Here is a 23,227-nt window from a genome sequence, read left to right as displayed (position 1 = left end):
CACAGGAGATGGTAAGCTATGATGTCTACACGTTTCCCTGAAACATTTACAAGGTCGATTCTTTCTTGAATGAAGATAGTGGAAAAGAAAATGTATGTCAAAATGGTTTCATTGGTTTGTCGTTTCTTTTTATTTTGTCTTGTACTATTTGATTGTTCTTAAGTAAATAAATAATGCAAATTTCTATATTTTGGGCTTTTATTTATGTTGCCCAGTAGCTATGGATTTTAACAATTTTACTAATATATAGGTAAACATATATGTGAATATATAGGTGCATATTTACGTGCATATATGAACCTATATAGGTATATTTATGCACGTAAATATGTAAACATATATGTACACATGTATACATATAATATATGACAACCATGTCACATATATTAAAAACCTATATCAAAACCTATATGAAAACATATGCTTATATAGATTATTTCCATATGGGTTTTAACATATACATTAATTACGAACAAATGATCTCTCCATATCAATTGCAATCTGGTCAGGCTGTCATGCACGTCCATGTGACATCTTTTTAAGGAGGGGAAAAAAAAGTTAAAAACTTGTTGAGTCCTAAGAGTCTTAATGTTCGTTATTTTTCACCTTACAGTCCTACAATACAGTGGGCAAGTTTTAATATTCCACCATATATAGGCTACACACCTTAACGAAATAGCCTACTTTTAAAAGCAAAACAGAGCAATATAAGAAAATATTTAACAGCCGTTGGCCCATTTATTTGTAACGATAAGCTACCTATCAAATCAGTGGCTGCAATCGTTGAATAAACATATAACAATTTATAACATTTTGTGCACAAACGAACAATTTAATGCAACGTAATCACCTGGTTGAAATGTTTTTTATGATCCGGTGAACGCACAACAGGAAACACATGAATATCCATATATGCTCATGCTCCGCGCGCCCAGTGACGAGTATTTCAGAAGAAGATGCCTTGGAGGAAATTCTATGTGCCGCCCTTATGAAATGGACATTTACTGATTCTGGTGTTTATTTGAGTCGTTTAAAGACTATCTGGTGGATACATCTGATACTAAGAGGTAAGCGATAGAAATATAAAAAGGATTGTAATGAACAGTTTCTAAAGGAGGTAATTAGGCTACTTTAAAGAAAAGAAAGTGAAAGTAAATTAATCTGCAGGCAGACTGAAGACAAACCTGCTACACACCAGGTCAAAATCGACATAAAACTGTTGAAAGACAAGATTATACTTTGTATTGTACTTGGTAAATTAAATTATATGCTTACTTGTTTTACAACATCTTTATCAATGTTTATTTCATGGAAGTATATGTTTGTGGGAAAATAAATTTATTTATTTTAATAAGAGCAGTTAAGATTCACTTAAAGGGTTAGTTCACCCGATAATCAAAATTATGTCATTAATAACTCACCCTCGTGTTGTTCCAAACCCGTGAGACCTCTGTTCATCTTCGGACCACAGTTTAAGATATTTTAGATTTAGTCCGAGAGCTCTCAGTCCCTCCATTAAAACTGTGTGTACGGTATACTGTCCATGTCCAGAAAGGTAAGAAAAACATCATCAAAGTAGTCCATGTGACATCAGGGGTCAGTTAAAATTTTTTGAAGCATCGAAAATACATTATGGTCCAAAAATAACAAAAACTACGACTTTATTCAGCATTGTCTTCTCTTCTGTGTCTGTGTGAGAGATAGTTCAAAACAAAGCAGTTTGTGATATCCGTTTTTTTTTAACCAGTTCACCAAATCTAACTGAATCGTTTTAAAGAGCCAGTAAGATGCAAATTCTTAGCTTCCTATCACTGTTTATAAGTCCTGTACAATAGGTTTAAATCCATCCAAGGTTAAAAAACATTGTCATTTTGTCAAAATATCATTTTAAAATTACCCCAATTCTCAGAGATCCCCAAACGGTTCGTGCGAAGCTGTTCAAAAGATTCAGTTTCCTTAAACCCCACCTTTCGGTAGCATACTGTGTTCTGATTGGTCAACTAACATAGTTTTGATTGGTTGTTCCGCACACAACTTCACGGTAAACTATGCGTTAGCATCTTTTTGGGGTGAATTATGTCTTATTCCTCTCACCGCGAAGCAAACAGTAAAATAAAAAACTTGAACAGTCTCGCTGCTTTTTCTTCTGTGTGGGTGTATTCAAGCCGCGCGCTTCAGTTTGAATCTGAATAGCGCGTTCAGCGCGGGGGCGTGGTCACATTAGACATAATGAAGGGAGACGTGAAAAACGGACATCACGTTGTTTTCATATGGATTACTTTATCACAGAATATCTGTTAGCAGCACTTGTTACACTTCATTTTAATGATGTGTTTGTAAATGAAGATCAGCACAGACAAAGGCTGCAGACAGCACACATACTGATAAGACGCTCAGGAGAAAACAAACACATAACTTCATAATCATACTTTGCGTTGTGATTCGGAGATGCTTGTTGGTCTAAATAAAGTTGGTAATGAACCCTCTTTTATGGCCAAACGCTTTGAAAATCCCGCCTTGTACTCACCGAGATTAGAAAACCAGTCATCAGTGAAATGTTGTGAACACAACAAAACGGATTTGTTGTACTGCTCTGTTATTGTGGTAAAAATGAATTTTAGCCATTGGTTCTTCTGATCTTCATTCTTTGGCAGTGAAAATAAAACAAACTTGCCTTTAAAATTAAAAACACACTGTCTCCTCGACATGATGCTCTCACACCAACCAGAGCGTCTGTGTGGGGGGGTGGGGCGGGTCATAGTTCCGTTTCTCCCAAGACGGTGGGCGGAGATTATTATGCAAAGTGTTCCTAGTGACGTACATAGAGATGGGTAAAAGATTTGAAATCTATAACGACTCGTTTCAGCGATTCAGAGTCGACTCCTTACTTTAGAAGCCAATAACTTTATAGATCGTGTACTTTTTGGTTTAATTACTTTGCACATTGTTTACACTGATGGACAGCTACATTATACACTGTAATATAGTTAATTTTTGATTTCCCATCTGTGTGGCTCTTTAAATGGTTCGCGTCTCCAATACGCATTAATCCACAAATGACTTAAGCTGTTCACTTTTTTAATGTGGCTGACACTCCCTTTGAGTTCAAACAAACCAATATCCCGGAGTAATTCATTTACTCACACAGTACACTGACTGAACTGCTATGTAAAGAGAGAACTGAAGCAGACTGACACACAGCACGTCTGAACTGGACTGGTTCCTTTAATGATTGATTCTGAACTGATTCTGTGCTAGTGTTATGAGCCTGGGTAAACCGAAGGCTTGAATCAAGGGCAATCATCGCCAATGATGCCATTACGTTGAGCGCAAAAGAACCGGTGAACCGTTTTCTTCAACCGGTTTATTGAATCGAACTGTCCGAAAGAACTACTGGTGATCCGAAAACTGATGCAACCGGTTCTTGACTAATGAACGCTGTGTGACAGAGAGGGAGGAGTTACAAGAAAGAATGTGAGGACAAAATAATTTGATAATTTTATGTTTGTAGTTTATTTAGAATATATTTAATTATCACACAACATAATTTAATATTCACTTGCGACTTGCATGCAATTAAACAGTTCATTAGGAACAATCAAAGCTGTCTTTCAAAGCTGAATTTTTTTGCATCATTACTCCAGTCACACAATCCTTCAGAAATCCTTTTAACAATCTGACTTTCTACAAAATACATTTATATTATTTACATCAAGCTTTTGAATGGTATAGTAGTGTATATTATTATTGAAACTTCATAATGTTTCACTTGATTATACATTTAGTCAGGAATTATAGTTTGGAAAAAGTCTAACTAGTAAAATATATACACTATGTGAAAACTAGTACAAGTATATAAATAAATAAAAAGACACTTACTCATGTTTATGATCTCTGCTAAATAAGGCACTTCATTCTTTTTTATCTGAGGAAATCCAAATCTCAAATCCTGAGGTAATCCACATCACATCTTTTTGGGGTGAATTATGTCTTATTCCTCTCATCGCAAAACAAAGAGTAAAATAAAAAAAACTTGAACAGTCTTGTCTAGAGGTCATGAGTTAGTATCTTGAGGCCACAAGTTGTATCTTGGAGCCACGAGTTACTTATCTTGAGGCCACGAGTTAGTATCTTGAGGCCACAAGTTACTTATCTTGAGGCCACGAGTTACTTATCTTGAGGCCACGAGTTAGTATCTTGAGGCCACGAGTTACTTATCTTGAGGCCACGAGTTAGTATCTTGAGGCCACAAGTTACTTATCTTGAGGCCACGAGTTACTTATCTTGAGGCCACGAGTTACTTATCTTGAGGCCACGAGTTAGTATCTTGAGGCCACGAGTTACTTATCTTGAGGCCACGAGTTACTTATCTTGAGGCCACGATTTACTTATCTTGAGGCCACGAGTTAGTATCTTGAGGCCACAAATTACTTATCTTGAGGCCACTAGTTACTTATCTTGAGGCCACGAGTTACTTATCTTGAGGCCACGAGTTAGTATCTTGAGGCCACAAGTTACTTATCTTGAGGCCACGAGTTACTTATCTTGAGGCCACGAGTTAGTATCTTGAGGCCACAAGTTACTTATCTTGAGGCCACTAGTTACTTATCTTGAGGCCACGAGTTACTTATCTTGAGGCCACGAGTTAGTATCTTGAGGCCACGAGTTACTTATCTTGAGGCCACGAGTTAGTATCTTGAGGCCACAAATTACTTATCTTGAGGCCACTAGTTACTTATCTTGAGGCCACGAGTTACTTATCTTGAGGCCACGAGTTACTTATCTTGAGGCCACGAGTTAGTATCTTGAGGCCACAAATTACTTATCTTGAGGCCACTAGTTACTTATCTTGAGGCCACGAGTTACTTATCTTGAGGCCGTAGAATTCATTGCTTGCAGGCGGTAGCCGATCTTTGAGGTGTCGCATGAAGTTGAACAAGCCTAATGGCAACATGACGGCTATGAAGATCAATAAACAGTAAAAGAAAACAATATGTCATATGACAAGAACTAACCAATGAGAGACAGGACACATGACTAAGACAACCAATGAGAAAATGACACATGAACCAAAAAACCAATAGCAGGGTAACATAAGGGCAAGGGAATCGCATAACTGAACAAGGACCATGACCTAAACTCTAAAATAAAAGACATGAACATGAAATAAAACTCAAAAACCTACGTTACATCAATCTCATAATCTCAATTAATCACTACCTTTTTTTTTTTTAATGAAAAGTCTTTCAAGAAGGAAAGAGCAATGGCCCAATCATCACCAACATCACCAAAAAGAAGAGAAACCAGACAAAAAAAAGGTCTAACTGCACCTTCAAGTAAGTCGATGAAAGACTCTTTTTTTATTTTGTAATGACCCAATACCTAATAGGCACATTTTAAATTTGTACATAAGTGTGTCCAAAATTAAAACTAGTAGTCTAGTTGAGTTCATCATTTCTCTTTCTAGTCATGTCATCCTCCCGTGGTCGACTGACTGAGGAGCTTCAGTGCTCTATATGTCTGGATGTGTTCACTGATCCAGTCAGCACTCCATGTGGACACAACTTCTGCAAGACCTGTCTGAATAAGTGCTGGGACAACAGCCGGACCTGCAGCTGTCCTTACTGTAAAGAAACATTCAGCCAAAGACCTGATCTCAAGATTAATATCACACTCAGAGAGGTTTTAGATCACTATAAGAAGAAAACACCTAATAAAAACGCTGAAGTTTTGTGTGACATCTGTGAGGAAAGAAAGCTGAAAGCCCTAAAGTCATGTGTGGTGTGTCAGAGCTCTTACTGTGAAACTCATCTGGAGCATCATTTGAGAGTGGCAGGTTTAAAGAAACACAAACTGATGGAGCCTGTGAGTAATCTGGAGGAATATATATGCCAGACACATGAGAGACCTCTGGAGCTGTTCTGTAGAGATGATCAGACATGTTTGTGTACGATGTGTGCTCTGTCAGATCACAAGAACCACAACACTGTTCCTCTAGAAGAGGAGAGTGAAGAGAAGAAGGTAGAAGTTACTAATAAAACTTTTAAAATGATATCATATCATGAAGAATCAAACATTTTTGAGCTTGTAAAAAAAAAAAAAAACATATTCATTGTGAAAACACTGTACAAACCAGATTCCAAAAAAGTTGGGACACTGTACAAATTGTGAATAAAAACAGAATGCAATGATGTGGAAGTTTACAATTTCAATTTTATTCAGAATACAACATAGATGACATATCAAATGTTTCAACTGAGAAAATGTATCATTTTAAGGGAAAAATAAGTTGATTTTAAATTTCATGGCATCAACACATCTCAAAAAATTTGGGACAAGGCCATGTTTACCACTGTGTGGCATCCCCTCTTCTTTTTATAACAGTCTGCAAACGTCTGGGGACTGAGGAGACAAGTTGATCAAGTTTAGGAATAGGAATGTTGTCCCATTCTTGTCTAATACAGACTTCTAGCTGCTCAACTGTCTTTGGTCTTCTTTGTCGCATCTTCCTCTTTGTGATGCGCCAAATGTTTTCTATGGGTGAAAGATCTGGACTGCAGGCTGGCCATTTCAGTACCCGGTTCCTTCTTCTACGCAGCCATGATGTTGTAATTGATGCAGTATGTGGTCTGGCATTGTCATGTTGGAAAATGCAAGGTCTACCCTGAAAGAGACGGGAATCCAGTATGGTCTTCCGGCCTTGACCCTTACGCACAGGGATTGTTCCAGATTCTCTGAATCTTTGGAGGATATTATGCACTGTAGATGATGATAACTTCAAACTCTTTTCAGTTTTTCTCTGAGAAGCTCCTTTCTAATATTTCTCCACTATGTTTCGCCGCAGCATTGGGGGAATTGGTGATCCTCTGCCCATCTTGACTTCTGAGAGACACTGCCACTCTGAGAGGCTCTTTTTATACCCAATCATGTTGCCAGTTTACCTAATAAGTTTTAAATTGGTCCTCCAGCTGTACCTTATATGGACATTTAACTTTTCCGGCCTCTTATTGCTATCTATCCCAACCTTTTTGGAATGTGTAGCTCTCATGAAATCCAAAATGAGCCAATATTTGGCATGACATTTCAAAATGTCTCACTTTCAACATTTGATATGTTATCTTTATTCCTATTGTGAATAAAATATAAGTGTATGAGATTTGTAAATTATTCCATTCATTTTTTACTCACAATTTGTATGGTGTCACAACTTTTTTGGAATCGGGTTTGTACGTCAGAAGACAGAAAATCTCTGTTATGGTTAATGTGTCTGTGTCTGTAGGCTCAACTGATGAAAACACAGAAAGATGTGCAGCAGATGATTCGAGAGAAAATCAATAAGATTAAAGCCATCAAACTCTCAGCAGAAGTTAGAAAGGTGAGTCTAAAACCATTTATTACACTTGTATATGAATATATCCATATCACCATGTAGCCAGAAGCTAAGCAGGGTTTGAGCCTGGTCAGTACCAGGATGGGAGACTCCTGGGAAAAACTAGGTTTTTGCTGAAAGAGGTGTTAGTGAGGCCAGCAGGGGGTGCTCACCCTGTGGTCTGTGTGGGTCCTGATGCACCAGTATAGTGGTGGGAACACTATACAGTAAAAAGCTCCATCCTTCGGTTGAGACATTAACCCGAGGTCCTGACTCTCTGTGGCATTAAAAATCCCAGGATGTCCTTTGAAAATGAGTAGGGGTTTTAACCTGGCATCCTGGCCATATTGGCCTCTTTCCATCATCATGGCCTCCTAATCATCCCCATATACTGATTGGCCTCATCACTCTGTCTCCTCTCCACCAGTAAGCTGGTGTTTGGTGGACATTCTGGTGCAATATGTCTAGCTGAGGAGATTTTCCCCCCTTCCATGTAAAAGGGCTTTGAGTACCCAGAAAAGTACTATATAAATGTAATGAATTATTATTATTATTATTATTATTAATTTATTAAATAGCAAATAATTTAGTTCAGGTCTTCAAAAAGTCCACAGAGAGTATGACTCTTTCTGTATGTTACATCGTTATACCAATAGGTGGTTACAAGTGACTGTCTTTAGTAAGACACTGCTTTTGATATACGGAAAATACTGATTAATTCAGGAACAAATCTCTACTACAGTGTTGTGGCTTTGTTTTAAATCATTTTCCTTGGTCAGAGCTAATTCAAAGTAAATAGAAACAACTTCTTTTAAATGTAAGTTATTTCGTATTAACATCTTTGAATTGTTAAATCAATATTACAATTGTAATCATGAAATTTAACTCTTCTGTTGAGCGATTTTGAAAAACCTCAAATACCACTGAAGGATGAGCAATAGTGACACTGATTCTTGCATTATCAAACACCACTCATCATTTGCTGCCTGACTGATTGAGCAGAGAAACACAAAGATGGAGAAAGCAGCCCGTGTTGAGTTCTTCACTGATCTGATCCGCTCCATTGAGAGATGTCAGACTGAACAGCTGGAGATGATGGAGGAGCAGCAGAAAGCAGCAGAGAAACAGGAGAACGAGCTCATCAAAGAGCTGGAGCTGAAGATCTCTGAGCTAAAGATGAGAAACACTGAACTGGAGCAGCTCTCACACACTGATGATGCCCTCCACCTTCTACGGGTCAGTCAACATCTCTCTGATCAATAATGATGCAGTATATGACACTCACTGCTCATGCTAAAAGATTTCTCATCCCTCCTGCTGTAGATGTTCTCATCTCTCTGCATCCCTACAAACACCAGGAACTGGCCTGAGATCAGCATGAAGACTGATGTGAGTCTGGAGACTCTGAGGAGAGCTCTGACTCAACTGCAGCACACTCTAGATGAGAAATTCAGAAAAACAAGTATGATAATATCAAATACACCATACACATAGATTTATAATTTCTTATATCATTTAAAAAGAATGAGTCTGAAAGATTTTATTTTAAACCATCTTTTGTTGTTGTGTGTCTCTACAGAGCTGAAGAGGATGCAGCAGTATGCAGGTACAGAGAGCTGTCACACTACAATCATTTACATTCAGAATCTCACCGCTTCATTACTGTACCAAAGTCTAATTTAAAGAGGTCATGACATGGATTTTTGTATTATTTGAATGTTCTTTGAAGTTTACTTATAATGTTAATAAAGTTTTTGCACAAAATATGTGGAAAAGGATCATTTTCAACCCTCATTCTGAACATCTCTCAGAAACAGGCTGTTTTTAAGGGGTGGGTCCTTTAAGGCTTCTCAGTGATCGGTCACTGTTATGATTGGCTAAAAAATGCAGAGATTGATGGATAAATGAATGGATAGATGCATGAATGGATAGATACGTAGATGGATATATGGGTGGATAGTTTCCACCACATCTTGCTATTTTAGATGTATTTTGTCATAAGATGGATGCATGAATAGATAGATGGATGCAAAGATGGATAGACAGATTAACAGAGTACAAAGCACATCAATTATTTTAACCATAGTTTCCAGACCACATCTGGCTGTATTTTCTATGTATTTTGTCATTAGTTGACTTGTGATTTTAACTTCTGATTTGTGATCTTTCAGGTTAAAATTCTAACAAACCTTTGAAGAAACATTGTTGTTGTTTTTTAATAAGGATTATTGTAGTATTACTTTTATTGGAATGCATGAATTAAAGCTTTTTAAATGGTCACCATCAGTTACTGGATGTGATTGTTTATTTTTCTCCAAATCTGTCATGTGACTTGAGTGGAGAAGTCAAGTCATCTTGATGGGTTGTTTCTATATCTACACTAACTGCTTGTTCTTTATTATTACAGTTTCTCACATTTGAGATTAATAGTAGAGTCATCAAACCTATGAAATAATACCAAATGGGAATTACTGTATAGTGACTAGATGTTCAGGGTTAATGCCAGTCTCCATCGCTCTGTCTTCCAGAGAGCAGATCCTCAGTTTCTTCAGGGCACAATAGCAGCAGTGCTGCAGATGCGCTTGTGAAAAACTGCAAACTGTCTGAGGCTTCTTCTGAGTTTGTCACGGGCTCTTATGCATCCTTCCAGGTGAATCTATCTGGCTCTTTTTTTTAAGACTGTGTGAATGTACTGTGGTATTAGTCTAATGTTCTCTAATTTTAGGAGTCCTCTTTGGCTGATTTCGTTCAGGAATTCGTAAGCCATCTGTACTCATCTCCAGGTTCCTTTGAGTCAGAAATCAATTACATCACAGACACGTTGAACAGCTGCGTCACTACAGAGGAGACTCTGCAGGAGCTGGTAGAGCTCATCTACATACAGGTGTGCTTCTGACAACTTTCTGATAATGAATCTGTGTGGGGACCTTTAAAAAAATCCACAGAGAATTTACTTTTTAAAGGAATAGTTCATCTGTCTTTATTTATTCACCCTCATGTTGTTCCAAACCTGTATGATGTTTACTTTTTATTTTTAAATGGAAAACAACAGAACTTTAAAATGACACGAGAGTGAGTAAATGATGAAAGAGTTTTTGTTTTTGAGAGAACTATACCTTTAAAGGAATAATCCGACTTTTTGGGACTTTAGCTTATTCACAGTATCTCCCAGAGTTAGATAAGTCCATACATACCTTTTTCATTTGTGTGCGTTCTGTAAGTGTTATTTGACCCACCCACCGCTAGCCTAGCTTAGCACAAAGACTGGATGTAAATGGATACTGTTAGCATAGTAATCCCAATAAGTGACAAAATAATGCAAACATTTTCCTATTTACAGGTTGTGATCTGTATAGTCACAGCGTGTACAAATAACAAGGCTATATGAGAGAGAGACCATTTTTAATCATATAAATACTGGGAACTATATTCTCACTAGGCGTAGGAGCACAGCTAACGTTACTTGGGCGGAGTGGCTACTTGGGCGGAGTGATTAGCGCAGCACACGAGACGCCTTGTTGATGGTTCCGTAAACAAAACAAGTGACTAGCTAGATGTGACTCGTGATCCAACCCAAAACGCTGAACTGATGAATCGATGGCTACTTGCTCTGGAAATAGATCCAAACACACCTGTAAACACCATCACGAAGTATTTTGTTTGCTCTGAACATTTTACTGTAGACGACTATTTTGAAAAAATGCAAGTTTCCACACGGACCATGAAACGTGTGCTAAAGGATACAGCCATCCCATCGATAATAAAGACAGGACAAATTGGATCACCTGTTGCTGTGGTAAATGTTCCGTTATGTTTTGAGATGACTAACATTAGCCATACTGTAACAGTGCCATGCTAATGTAATATAACCTTAGTAATGACACTATTACGTGAATAGGGGCGCCGTGTATCCCCTTTATTGTTATTATTGTGTTGTCATGAACACACTGCTCGTGATCATTATAACAAAATCACTTACTTGGTGGACAGCTGACCATTAGGTTCACTCGGCATGGGGCATTTCTTCCAGTTGATCTTGTCACAATGGGGAAAGAAATCGACAACTGCCGGGTGTTTTAGGGCAGAGAAATCTTCCGTGGTAGTGACGCAAATATTTTGATTGTCATCAAGCCTTGACATTGATGGCAATACCCGGTCCCATTCATTACAACAAAGGCACTCGGTTCTGTCGGCATAGATTGGCATGTTCCACTTTTACAGCACCAGTCTGTGTTCATTCTGATTCTCCCTTCGACATCTTGTCTTACAGCTTCCAAAGTCTGTAACTCCTCGTCTGTGTATTCTGGCTCAAAACTATATGGTTCTGGATCTTGGTTTGATACACAGTAAAATTCCTCTGAGTCTGACAATTCCTCAAAGTCAGCCATGATCACGAGTCACGTCTAGCTAGTCACTTGTTTTGTTTACGGAACCATCAACAAGGCGTCTCGTGTGCTGCGCTAATCACTCCGCCCAAGTAGCCACTCCGCCCAAGTAACGTTAGCTGTGCTCCTACGCCTAGTGAGAATATAGTTCCCAGTATTTATATGATTAAAAATGGTCTCTGTCTCATATAGCCTTGTTATTTGTACACGCTGTGACTATACAGATCACAACATGTAAATAGGAAAATGTTTTCATTATTTTGTCACTTATTGGGATTACTATGCTAACAGTATCCATTTACATCCAGTCTTTGTGCTAAGCTAGGCTAGCGGTGGGTGTGTCAAATAACACTTACAGAACGCACTCAAATGAAAAAGGTTTATATGGATATTCTCTAACTCTGGGGGATACTGTGAATAAGCTAAAGTCCCAAAAAGTCGGAGTGCTCCTTTAAATGTCACTGTCAAACTATTTTAAATATTACATATTTTAAGAATTTATTTGAAAAAAATATGATTTTTATTATGATTTGATTATGATGACCAAATAAATATAAGTCAATAATTTACATACATATGATCCTGTATTTATTTATAGTGGTCTAATAAATTATACAATTTACATGAGGTTGCCTCTGTAAAATATTGGGTATTATTATATAAAAAAGTAATTTTTGTAATCGGTGAATTAATGGTTCTTTTTCAAATCCTGCATCTGCACTGTATTGATTTTTATTTGTATTTCGAACCAAATAGAACTGAACTTTTCTAAATATTCCTATGCGTGTCTGTACAGCCCTAATCAAAACATAATAACTTTAGCAGTTATTACTGAGATGAATGCAATGAAAGCCGTTCTACATTTGTTTTCCACAGTCCACGTCTATCCCTCACTTCACCTACACAGGAGCGAGGCTGTGTAACCATCTGTCTCATCACATCCATTTTAATCCAGCCAGCGGTAACTTCAGACAGCTGCTGCTGAAGAGGTACATTTGAGATTTAAGTACCCATTTCTGGGTGTTTCATAAAAGTGCCTTGACATTTGGTTCTTAAAGTCAACAGTTTCTTCCCTTTTCCATCTTAGTATTTACTTTCAGTTTCATTTTGTCTCATTTTTGTTAGTTTAATTTATCCTTTAACTCCATTCTGTGTTTGTGTAGGTGTCAAAGTGAGTATGAGCAGAGGGAGCAGGCCGTGAGAGGAGATCCAGACACCCAGAAAAAGTTTCACTCTTATGTGCTGTTTCTGGGGGAGCTTTACATTAACCTGGAGGTCAGTTCACTACCAGTGCTTTTCACTTATTACCACAAAATATAAGACATATGATTACACAGCTCTCTTGGGTACAGTCTAATAACCAATATAAATCAATCAATAAATAAATTGATTTTACTAAATAAATAAAATTAATTAAAAAAAGTATTTATACTAAATAAATGTATATCCATCTAATCCTGTATTTATTTATTTTGGTAAAGCTGTCTGATAAACTAAATAATGTTAGTTTTTTTTATTTATTTCCAATTGGTAATTTTAGTGTTCACTTCAGCTTATTTTGGTTAGTTTCTGGGACGATTTAAAACATTTAGTTATTTATTTAGTTAGTTATTCTTTTATTTTATTCTTTTATTTCAGATTTATCTAAAATAAAAAAAATTGATATTTGATTTATAATAGCATATATTGCCCGCCAGTCATCATTAAAATGAACCCAACAGCAGAGCTTGACCTTAGGCAAAAAAAAGGTTTATCTGCAGATATGTCTTAGGATTCTGTGTTTTTGTGGATACAGATATCCGACTGCTAAGTAGTGATTGTGTTTTTCAGCAATAGTGTGCACCTTAATTTACAGAGTAGATGGAAAAAAATTTTTGTACATTTTTATTTTTTTCTACTTGCTACTTTGCAATTTTTTTAGAAAATGTTTATTTACTATTTATTCAGGTTTTTCAAGGTATGTAATATTTTGATACTTAATTTCCATTAAAGAAATATTCTTTAAAATGTGTTGTAATTTTGAAGTGTGTAGGTCTTCTTTCATTATTCTGCTGTTACATTATGATTATATATTCAGTGGAATGAAATGGCCTTTAAAATGACAATAATATTGCTTATCACAATTATTTCTGGGACAATATATCACACAACAAAACATTTTTATCATAACAGGCCTACTTGACCTGCTACATCTGAGCAAATCATGTAATGCTAAGGTCTAAACTGATTAGAACCCTTTATATCTATTCCTTTGTATAATCTCGTGTATAAATCTTAACATATGTATCTGCTTGAATTCAAATGTTAGAGCTGCATATTTATTCTGCTTCAAAAATATGAGCTGCTAAAATTCTTTAATGTCTTTCAGATAAGAAGTGTAAAGAACAAACCTGGGCGAGCTAATGTCTTACTGCGAGCGCTAAAGGATCTTTTGATCACATTATTTTCTCACCCAAAGGACCCCAACCTCATGTGTGCTGTCAAATTACTCAAGGTTTGAACTATTCCTCTTCTTACACACTGTGAATACACTAAATGGTACTGTTTCAAAGCAAATGTCAGACAAGTCTGTAGGAGTTATTAAGTGACCTCATTTAAGATTATTAGTGACAGTAGTTCTGACATTAACAAAGACTTTGAAATTACCAGGCAACTCAAAGCAACTGAAATGAAATAAGTTATTAATCTTCAGATAATAATACAGTACTGCACTGTTGATGTTGACTTTCATTGTTTCACTGATTTGACAAGCTGACTGGTTCTGTTCTGGAAGACACATGGAAGGAGAAAGGCCAGTCAGACATGGACGAGATAATCAAGAAAATCAAATACATTCTGCTGGATGCCAAATGCAGCCGGTGAGTGAGTCAGGCAACGCTTCAATAACAGTTGATTTATTTTGGAAATGTTCAAGATGCAGTACAGGTGCATCTCAAAAAAATAGAATATCATAGAAAAAGTTATTTTTATTTTGTCTAATTTAATTTAAAAAAGCCAACTTTCTTATATTCTAGATTCATTGCACACAAACTGAAACATTTCAAGATTTTTTTTGTTTTAATTCTCATGGTTGTGACTTACAGTTTAGGAAAATTATAAATTCAGTATCTATCTATAAAAAAAAAAAAAAAAAAGATTTACAAAACAGAAATGTTCAAGATCTCCACATCCATGCGGTCGAGACAAAAGCCCACCAGGGCGGCGCAGAAGACCACCACAACCGTGCGGTGGAGACAGAAGGCCACCAGGGCGGCGCAGAGGACCACCACAACCGTGCGGTCGAGACAGAAGCCCACCAGGGCGGCGCAGAAGACCACCACAACCGTGCGGTCGAGACAGAAGCCCACCAGGGCGGCGCAGAGGACCACCACATCCGTGCGGTCGAGACAGAAGCCCACCAGGGCGGCGCAGAGGACCACCACATCCGTGCGGTCGAGACAGAAGCCCACCAGGGCGGTGCAGAAGACCACCACAACCGTGCGGTCGATACAGAAGCTTACCAGGGCGGTGCAGAAGAGCACCACATCCATGCGGTTGAGACAGAAGCCCACCAGGGCGGTGCAGAAGACCACCACAGCCATGCAGTCGAGACAGGAGCCCACCAGGGTGGCACCAAGGACCACCACAGTGGGATCGATGATGCATGAGAGATCATGAAGTTCACTGGTGACTTGCCTTTGCACATGAATATCAATGGTGACTTGAATTTTCCCATGAAGAACACCGGTGACTTGACTCTGTCCTTGAAGATCACCAGTGACTTGACTTGACTCCTGAGGTCGAACTGTGGTAGTGCTTAACTCATGAGTGTCAATGGTGACTTAACCTGACTCTGGAGTGTCAACGGTGACTTGACCTGACTCTGGAGGGTCAACGGTGACCTGACTGGACTCTGGAGGGTCAACGGTGACATGACCTGACTCTGGAGGGTCAACGGGCACCTGACTCAACTCTGGAGGGTCAACAGGAACCTGACTCGACTCTGGAGGGTCAACAGTGGCTGTCATCCCGTGTAGAGGCGCTGGACAAGCGGCCATCTTGTGCCATGACTCTGGACCGGCGGCAATCCTGGGCAGTGGCGCTGGACCGGCAGCCATCTTGGGCAGTGGCACTGGGCCGGCGACCATCTTGGGCAGTGGTGCTGGGCCGGTGGCCATCTTGGACTGTGGAGCTGGGCCGGCGGCCATCTTGGGCAGTGGCGCTGGGCTTGCGGTCATCTTGGGCCGTGGCGTTGGGCTGGTGACCACCTTGTGCTGTGGCGCTGGGCTGGTGTCCATATTGTGCAGTGGTGCTGGGCTGGCGGTCCTACTGTCTGTAGACCCCGGTCTAGAGTCGGCCATCCCACCGAGAGAGACAGGTGTGGCTGAGGCATCCCACCGAGATCGATGCTGTAGGTAACTGGTGAACCCCCAAAAGTCCAGTATCTCCAGCCCCTTCATCTCCCACCCAGGCAAAGGGTCATCCAGGCAGTCGTTGAATAGGTCCTTCAGGGCCTCATCATTATACCCAAGCCCCACTGCCATTGTCCAGAACATTTGCGCCAAGCCACCCACCTCACTCCCCTTTTGACGGAGAGTGGTTAGGTTTGGAAGTCTCCCCATCCGCTTCTCTATGGTGGCTGGGGAACATATACGAAATCCCACACCGCTGGATCTTGGCATGATGGAGTCCTTCTGTCACGTACGGGAACAGGAGACGGAAGATCCAAGTGCAGTGTGAGTTTTAATAGGGTATCCAAAATCAGAGTCAAAACAAGCCGGGGTCGTAACCAAAATCAGTCCAAAACAGAAACAAACAAACAAACAAACAGGAACAGGAACTCGAAGACTAGGAACGCTAGGAAGCATGGTGACGGAAAGTAAGGACTCCATGAAATAATTCTGATGTTTTTTTTTCTGGTTCAGGAGTTTCTAGGAATGTGACAGCTGTAGCACTTTTCCTGAAGACGTCTGAGTGTGGTGACTCTTGATGCGCTGTCTCCGGCTTCAGTCCACTGTCCCAAGTTCTTGAATCGGCTTTTCCTGACTGTGGCGAGTGGGGCGGGGCCGAGAGGCGTGGGAACGAGGAGTGAGGCCAGGTGTAGTGATTGGAGATCACGCTGACGGGCGCCCACGATATGGAGGGGCGGCTGCCGTCCGTGAGGGAGCGGAGGAGTCGGCACCGTTCGCCAGGGGGCCGGAGCCTGCTGCCTCCGTGAAGGAATCTGGAGGGGCAGGGAACGGGGGACTCCTGCCGGCTGCCCAAAACCAGAGGAGCCGTCGCCGTCCACCGGGCGGCGAAGGAGTGTCGTGCCGTCTGCCGAGGGCCGTCCAGTGCCACCGCCAGGCACCGTGGAGGAGATCACCCAGCTGGTGGAGGGCCGAGCAGCAGTGCGTCTGGGAACTGGATTTTTTTTTTCTCTCTCCCCTCTCTTGTCTCTGTCGCTCCTCCTTCATTCTCCTTTTCTCTCGCCTCGTCTGTCCTACCCCCAGGTTCCCTCAGGTCCCCGTGAGCGGTCCCCCGGAGGGGGGGGGGGGAGTAGAGCGCAGTCTCGGGAGTACCCCCCAGCCTGCGATGGGGCGAGGGCCGAGAGGCGTGGGAACGAGGAGTGAGGCCAGGTGTAGTGATTGGAGATGAGCTGCACCTGCGCCCCACCGCCGGTCTCGAGTCCCACGTAGGAGATGGAAGGATATAAAACTGGAGCGACGATAGTGAAGGATGAGAGAGGACCAGGCCTGGGATCTTAGTTTATGTTTTGGTTTTTATTTGCGCGCACCAGCGCTGTTTTGTGTTTATTTTGAATATTAAAATGATGTTTTGATTGTGCGCCGGTTCCCGCCTCCTTCTTCCCGATGAGTATGGAGCTTTTATCATTACACTGACAATCTTCCCAAGGCTGTGGTCATCCCTGTTGCTTGTGCACCTTTTCCTACCACACTTTGTCCTTCCAGTCAACTTTCTATGAATAAATTTTGATACAGCACTCTGTGAACAGCCAGTCCTTTTAGCAATGACCTTCTGTGGCTTACCCTCTTTGTGGAGGGTGTTAATGATCATCTTCTGGACCACTGCCAAGTCAGTTGTTTTTCCCCAAAATTGTAGTTGCATGTTCTAAACTAGCCCAAGAGGTACCCAGTATTTATACTCAAAATTTATCAAACTAATCAACCTCAAAATTGAATATTCTAATTTTTTGAATTACTGAATTTTTAATTTTCCTATGCTTTAAGTTGTAACCATCAGAATTTAGACAAAAAAAATATTGAAATATTTCAGGTTGTGTGTAATGAATCTAGAAAATAAGAAAGGTTGCTTTTTAAATTAAATTATAAAACAATAAAGATTTTTTTCCATTATTTTCAATTTTTTTTTAAATGCACCTGTATTTCAAGATAATTATACATATCTAAAACTATTTCGCAAATGGCAAAACACTAAATATCAATGAAACTATAATAGTATTTCAGTGATACTGAAATTCACTGGTTCAGTGTAAGTTAGTATTGAGCACGGTTTGTACTTGTAACGAACCAGAACTCGACATGTGATCCATAATGCAGGCTTTATTGCAAAGACTCGTAGTCGTACAGGCAATGGTCAGAACCAGCAATATCAACAACGTGGGAAGAGCAGAGAATCAAAATCCAGTAACAAGCAAGGGGTCGGTAGGTAGGCAGCAAAGGTACGTAAAGGATAACAAACAGGATCGGTAACAGGAAATCAAACACGGGTAATAATTCTCAGAAATGACAGACACAGCAAATCAAGACTTCGCGTTTGAACTACTGTGGAAGTCCAGCTTATATGCACAGTCTTGATGGGTGGCACCTGTGCAGGTGATCAGAGTCCAAGGACGGGGCTTATGGGAAATGTAGTGTTGTCAGTATAAGTGAATGAATGGATGCGTGTGTGTTAGTATTCAGGTGAGGGTGCCCTCTGCTGGCCATCAGAGGGAATCACGGGGTTCGTCTCCGTGACAGTACTCCTACTGTTTATTATTTTACTTTTGCATAAAGCGGAGTTGCATTGCCAATATTTGATTTTGTTCATGACACTGGAGATCACTTTGTTGCTGAGTATCAGTGTCAGTGTGAACTGCTCTTAGATTGTTGAGCTGTACAGTTCATTATTGATATGTACTGTATCTGTTTTATTGATGTGTACTTTATGTGTGTGTTTGTAGAGATGTCAGGACGATGCTGTTGAAACTGGTGGAGTTGCGATCCAGTAACTGGGGTCGAGTTCACACAGCCGCTGTGAGCAGTTACGCTACACCTGACAACGACCCCAACTACTTTATGGTGCGCAATGCCAAAGAAATGAGATGTATTCAATCAGGTTTTGTAATAAAATATGTAATCTTTGTAGCCTCTTTTAATGTGTTTCTGCATGGTTTTGCTCCTCAGAATGAACCAACTTCTACACAGCAGATGGGACGCCTTTCACAGCAGCGGATCCTGGTGAGTATCGGGAACATCTTCAGTCTGCTGTGACCCACACAGACTTCAGTGTTTTATTAAGCGGGCCAGTGTCCCAAAACCATGATCGGGTTCAAAATCAAAAGAAAATCAGAAACTACATTTTAAGGGAAAGAAAAAGCAAGTTTGTTTTAGGACTATTTTGGCTTGCATTACTTTTTATTTTCATTAAATTAATTGTTTTAGTTTTATTTATTTTTCACTTTTTTCTTCTTCCATATTTTCATTACCAAAACATGTAAAGACTTTTTATTTATTCTTTTTTTTTATATTTATTACAACTGTATTAACCCCCCCCCCCCCCCCCCCCAGAATTCTCAGAGAAATAGCAGGAGATTCTAGACAGAGAAGATTGCTTCCCTGATGCATATGAAGAGGATGGAAATGATTCGTAAGTATTTGTAAAAATATCCAAAGTTTTGTTTGCTTGCAAAGGCCAGGCAACAAGGGGAGACTGTAATTCACGTGATGAGTTGATGAGTCAAAGTTTGTTTGTAGTTTATTCATAATATTAAAAATGCACAGATTAAGGGAAAGGGTAATGTAAATTTATAGCTTTTGCTTTTTTTCATATGTTTAAAATGAATCTCTTATGCTCACCATTGCTGCATTTATTTGAATAAATACAGTAATTAGGAATTATTATATCCATTTTAAAAGTAAGAAAAGCGGAAATTTCAACGGCTATAATTAGTTTAATGCATCCTTGCTGAATAAAAGAACTTTCTGTAATCAATAAAAGATGACAGAAAAAAAGTCTGAATTGAGAGATATATTCTCAGAATTGAAAGGGAAAAATGTCAGAATTGTGAGATAAAAAGTCGCAATTAAATTGTTGTTTTTCAATCTTCCATCCATACACTTATAATGAAGGAATGCTTCTATGTTGCAGCTTCTGCAGTGATGAAGATGAAATGGATCCGGAGATTGAGGAGGCGTTTGAGAAGTTTTGCATGGAGTTGGATGCAAGAAGAAAGAAATGAGAAACTGTGATGGTCATGTTGATGCCACACCCGACCAGCTGGAATGTTTCAGAGCGGAAAAAACAAGAACGTTTCGATTGATTTTCATTTGATTTGGCTAAAGTGACACTGGATTTAATGGCTGGGATTACTGTTTAGATGTAATGCAGCATAATTGACAAGTCTGTCAGGCCATCTGTTCTGATTTGTCAAAAAAGTTTGAATTGAGTTTGCAAAAAAAGTTTACAGCATCAATATCCAACTAAATGCAAGAAAAACTGGGTTTTGCATTTTACTCCTCAGTATTTTGCCATGTAGATCCGAAGAGCACAGGGAGAAAGACAAAAACGTAAAAAAAAATACATTTCTGTTCTTCCTTTATCATATTCTCCTTGAACCTTTTAAGAGTTTTTTTTTAATGTATGCACGTTTGAAGAAAAAAGGAACCTCGAATTTATAGTTGGTTTGGTTTTTCAAATGCAGGATTAAAGTTTTCACATTGGTCAAGTGTATCAAATTGGAGGAAAAGTTGGGTTTGCACTTTCACAGCATAACAGTTCTTAATTAAAGAGGGACTGTTTTTTTAAGTGATCAAATAGTTTTAGTTGATGCAATATGACACTGGTGGGTGTGGCCACACCTCAAAGGAAGGCTTCATGGTGAAAGGTAGAAAACCCTTCGACTTAAGATTGCTCTCTAAATGGAAATAAATATTATTGGGACATTTCCTTTTTTTTGTTTTTTGTAAGGTGTATAAATATTGCTTGCCCACTTTGGCTGTATGTATTAGATGAAATGGGCCGGTGGGATTCAAGAAAAGTGTGTAATTTACGTAGAATAATGTACAAGTATCCTCAAGTTTTGTTTACCAAAGGCTTTATTTTACTCAGAAATTGAAAAACCCCTTAGAAAGATCTTAGAACCTGCGGTTCATTTGGGTTCTGATGTCATAGTTCCAGTTTTCTGGATATTGGCCCATGGGTTAGGGATAGATTACTGCCATTTGTAGGTTGAAGGAAAAACTTTAGGAACTACGGTTAAAGAAATAAAGTACAATGACCACATATATCCAGCTTGACTCCTTTTTAATGGTTAAATTAAATTTCATTCATCAAAAAGCATAATTAATTAAAATCATCAATTTATTAAAAGTTTAACAAAAATTACTTTTAGGGCCTTATGAAATGTTTTATTTTTCTTCACCATATGTTTTATTATTACCTTATTCTGTGTTTTAGCATGTTTAATTATTTAAATGCATAAAAACAACTTTATTTTCTTTAAAAAAGCCCCTTTTTCTGGGAAAATCTGTTGTGTATATACATTTTTCTGTTTATCAAATGAAGGCATAAAACATTAATTTAAGAAAACCTTATTTTTTGGTAAACAAAGGGGATTTACTATTCAAATTAAAATATGGAAGAAATGGTGTGTGATTATTCGCTAAAAAATACTTTTTGTTGCGTTTCATTTTGTTTCTTTTCAGTTTTTATTTCTGGCAAATTAAACCAGACTTTTATTTTGACAAGTTGCTGTGAATACCTTTACAGCTCTGTGTATGTGATATGACCATAACCTGTATATTTAATATATATAATCTCTGTGGCTCTCAACAAAGGCGGACACATTTTCTCTCTCTCTCCCTCAATTACCTTCCCTGCTTTGCTACTCTTGTCTCGTTTTTGTCTATTGTCTTATGAGAGACTCTCTGCACTGCTCTCCAAACTAAAAATCATGGATTTGATCAACTGGTCTCTCAACGCATCTTCTCTACAAGAAGCTTGCGTTCAGGGGAACCTGAATGCCCTGCCGGGACATTCGTAGATGGCAACAACAACAACAACTCTCTTGCGTTTCTCCCCCCTCTCCACAGACACCTGCTGATTGTTGACTCTGTCTGGGACCTGGTCAAGGCTGTCTCCATGGCAACTTGCTGTGTCGCCTAGACAATCTGCGGGCTGTAGAACCTGGATTTGATGCCAGGCGTGGCAGTTCTCCAGGCCTACAAATACACAAACTCTTACAAACGCACACACTAGGGGTGACACCGAATCGTCGACGAATCGATGCTTTGGTTCAAGGAGCCTGATTCGACTACCAATCTAACAGTTGAATATTCACCGGATGTTATTGTTATGCCATGTTGACTGTATGGGAGAGCTCAAATGTCTGATTTCACTTAGAACTACCGGTTTTCTCCCAATAAGTTAATATGCAGCCTATTATGATAAAGCTGTAAGAATCTGAAAAGAAAGAAGCTTCAAATTCATATTTTAAAGTGCGAGAATTTCAGGCAGGAACCACTTTAGCAAGTTTGCTTGAGTTTATTGAACACAATTTATCTTTGGCGGTGTGGTTCCTAAGAGGGGGTTCTTGCTCCCAGAATAATTGAACATACAAGAGCTTTAACATTAACATTAACCCCATTAGTTTTGCTCAAACAGTCAAATACTCATATAGTAACTCAGTGCAGTTCTGGAGATGTTCTTCATGTGTTTATGTCCTCATTTAGTGTGATGCCAGACGCTAAAATCACCACGAGTGTCACACGCTTCAGTAGCCTATGTGTGTAATAAACGAAACCGCGTGTCTGCGCCATTCATTAACAGAGCTGAGCAGAACATACAGGGTTCATATTTAAATCGACTTTTCCGGCTTAATATTTACAGATATTAGTCCATATTGCAATTTCAATTAAGTGTAATGACCTACTTTTGATTAATTCATAAAAATTTTGACAAATTCTGTTAAACTTTAAATTTCCGTTTTTATTACTGGATTCCGCGTTTCCGTCCACAATTTCCGCATCGTGGAAATCATAGGTCCCTATATATATTTTGTGAATATATATAAACATTCTAAAATATATTGAAAAAAAAAATCTAAATTTTTGTCAAAAGTAGATCTTGTTGTCTGATGTCTTTTGAATTGTCTGCTTTTGCAAATTACAGTATGTTACATAAATTTGAATCTAAATAAAGTTAAATAAATTTTAATCTAATAAAAATTTTCTCTCTCTCTCTCTCTCTCTCTCTCTCTCTCTTTGTGTGTGTT

At 39.0% G+C, this 23,227-nt stretch overlaps 1 protein-coding gene across 1 annotated transcript; it reads left to right on the top strand.

Annotated features, from left to right (window-relative positions):
* The first annotated feature begins 928 nt into the window (after positions 1-928).
* Positions 929-21,323, top strand: LOC113067971 (E3 ubiquitin-protein ligase TRIM8-like). Its single transcript, XM_026240482.1, has 17 exons — positions 929-1,067; positions 5,243-5,336; positions 5,468-6,021; positions 7,280-7,375; positions 8,372-8,605; positions 8,693-8,831; positions 8,949-8,975; positions 9,898-10,019; positions 10,095-10,253; positions 12,631-12,743; positions 12,918-13,029; positions 14,123-14,248; positions 14,506-14,612; positions 18,917-19,034; positions 19,140-19,193; positions 19,524-19,602; positions 20,104-21,323. The coding sequence occupies exons 2-16, from the start codon at positions 5,264-5,266 to the stop codon at positions 19,551-19,553; spliced, it is 2,064 nt and encodes a 687-aa protein (XP_026096267.1). The 5' UTR covers positions 929-1,067; positions 5,243-5,263; the 3' UTR covers positions 19,554-19,602; positions 20,104-21,323.
* Positions 21,324-23,227: the final 1,904 nt, after the last annotated feature.

This window comes from Carassius auratus, linkage group LG30F, assembly GCF_003368295.1.
Source record: "Carassius auratus strain Wakin linkage group LG30F, ASM336829v1, whole genome shotgun sequence".
In the NCBI taxonomy this organism is placed as follows: domain Eukaryota; kingdom Metazoa; phylum Chordata; class Actinopteri; order Cypriniformes; family Cyprinidae; genus Carassius; species Carassius auratus.
Note: the sequence above shows the minus strand (reverse complement) of the source record. Positions and strands in the feature narration are given on the sequence as shown.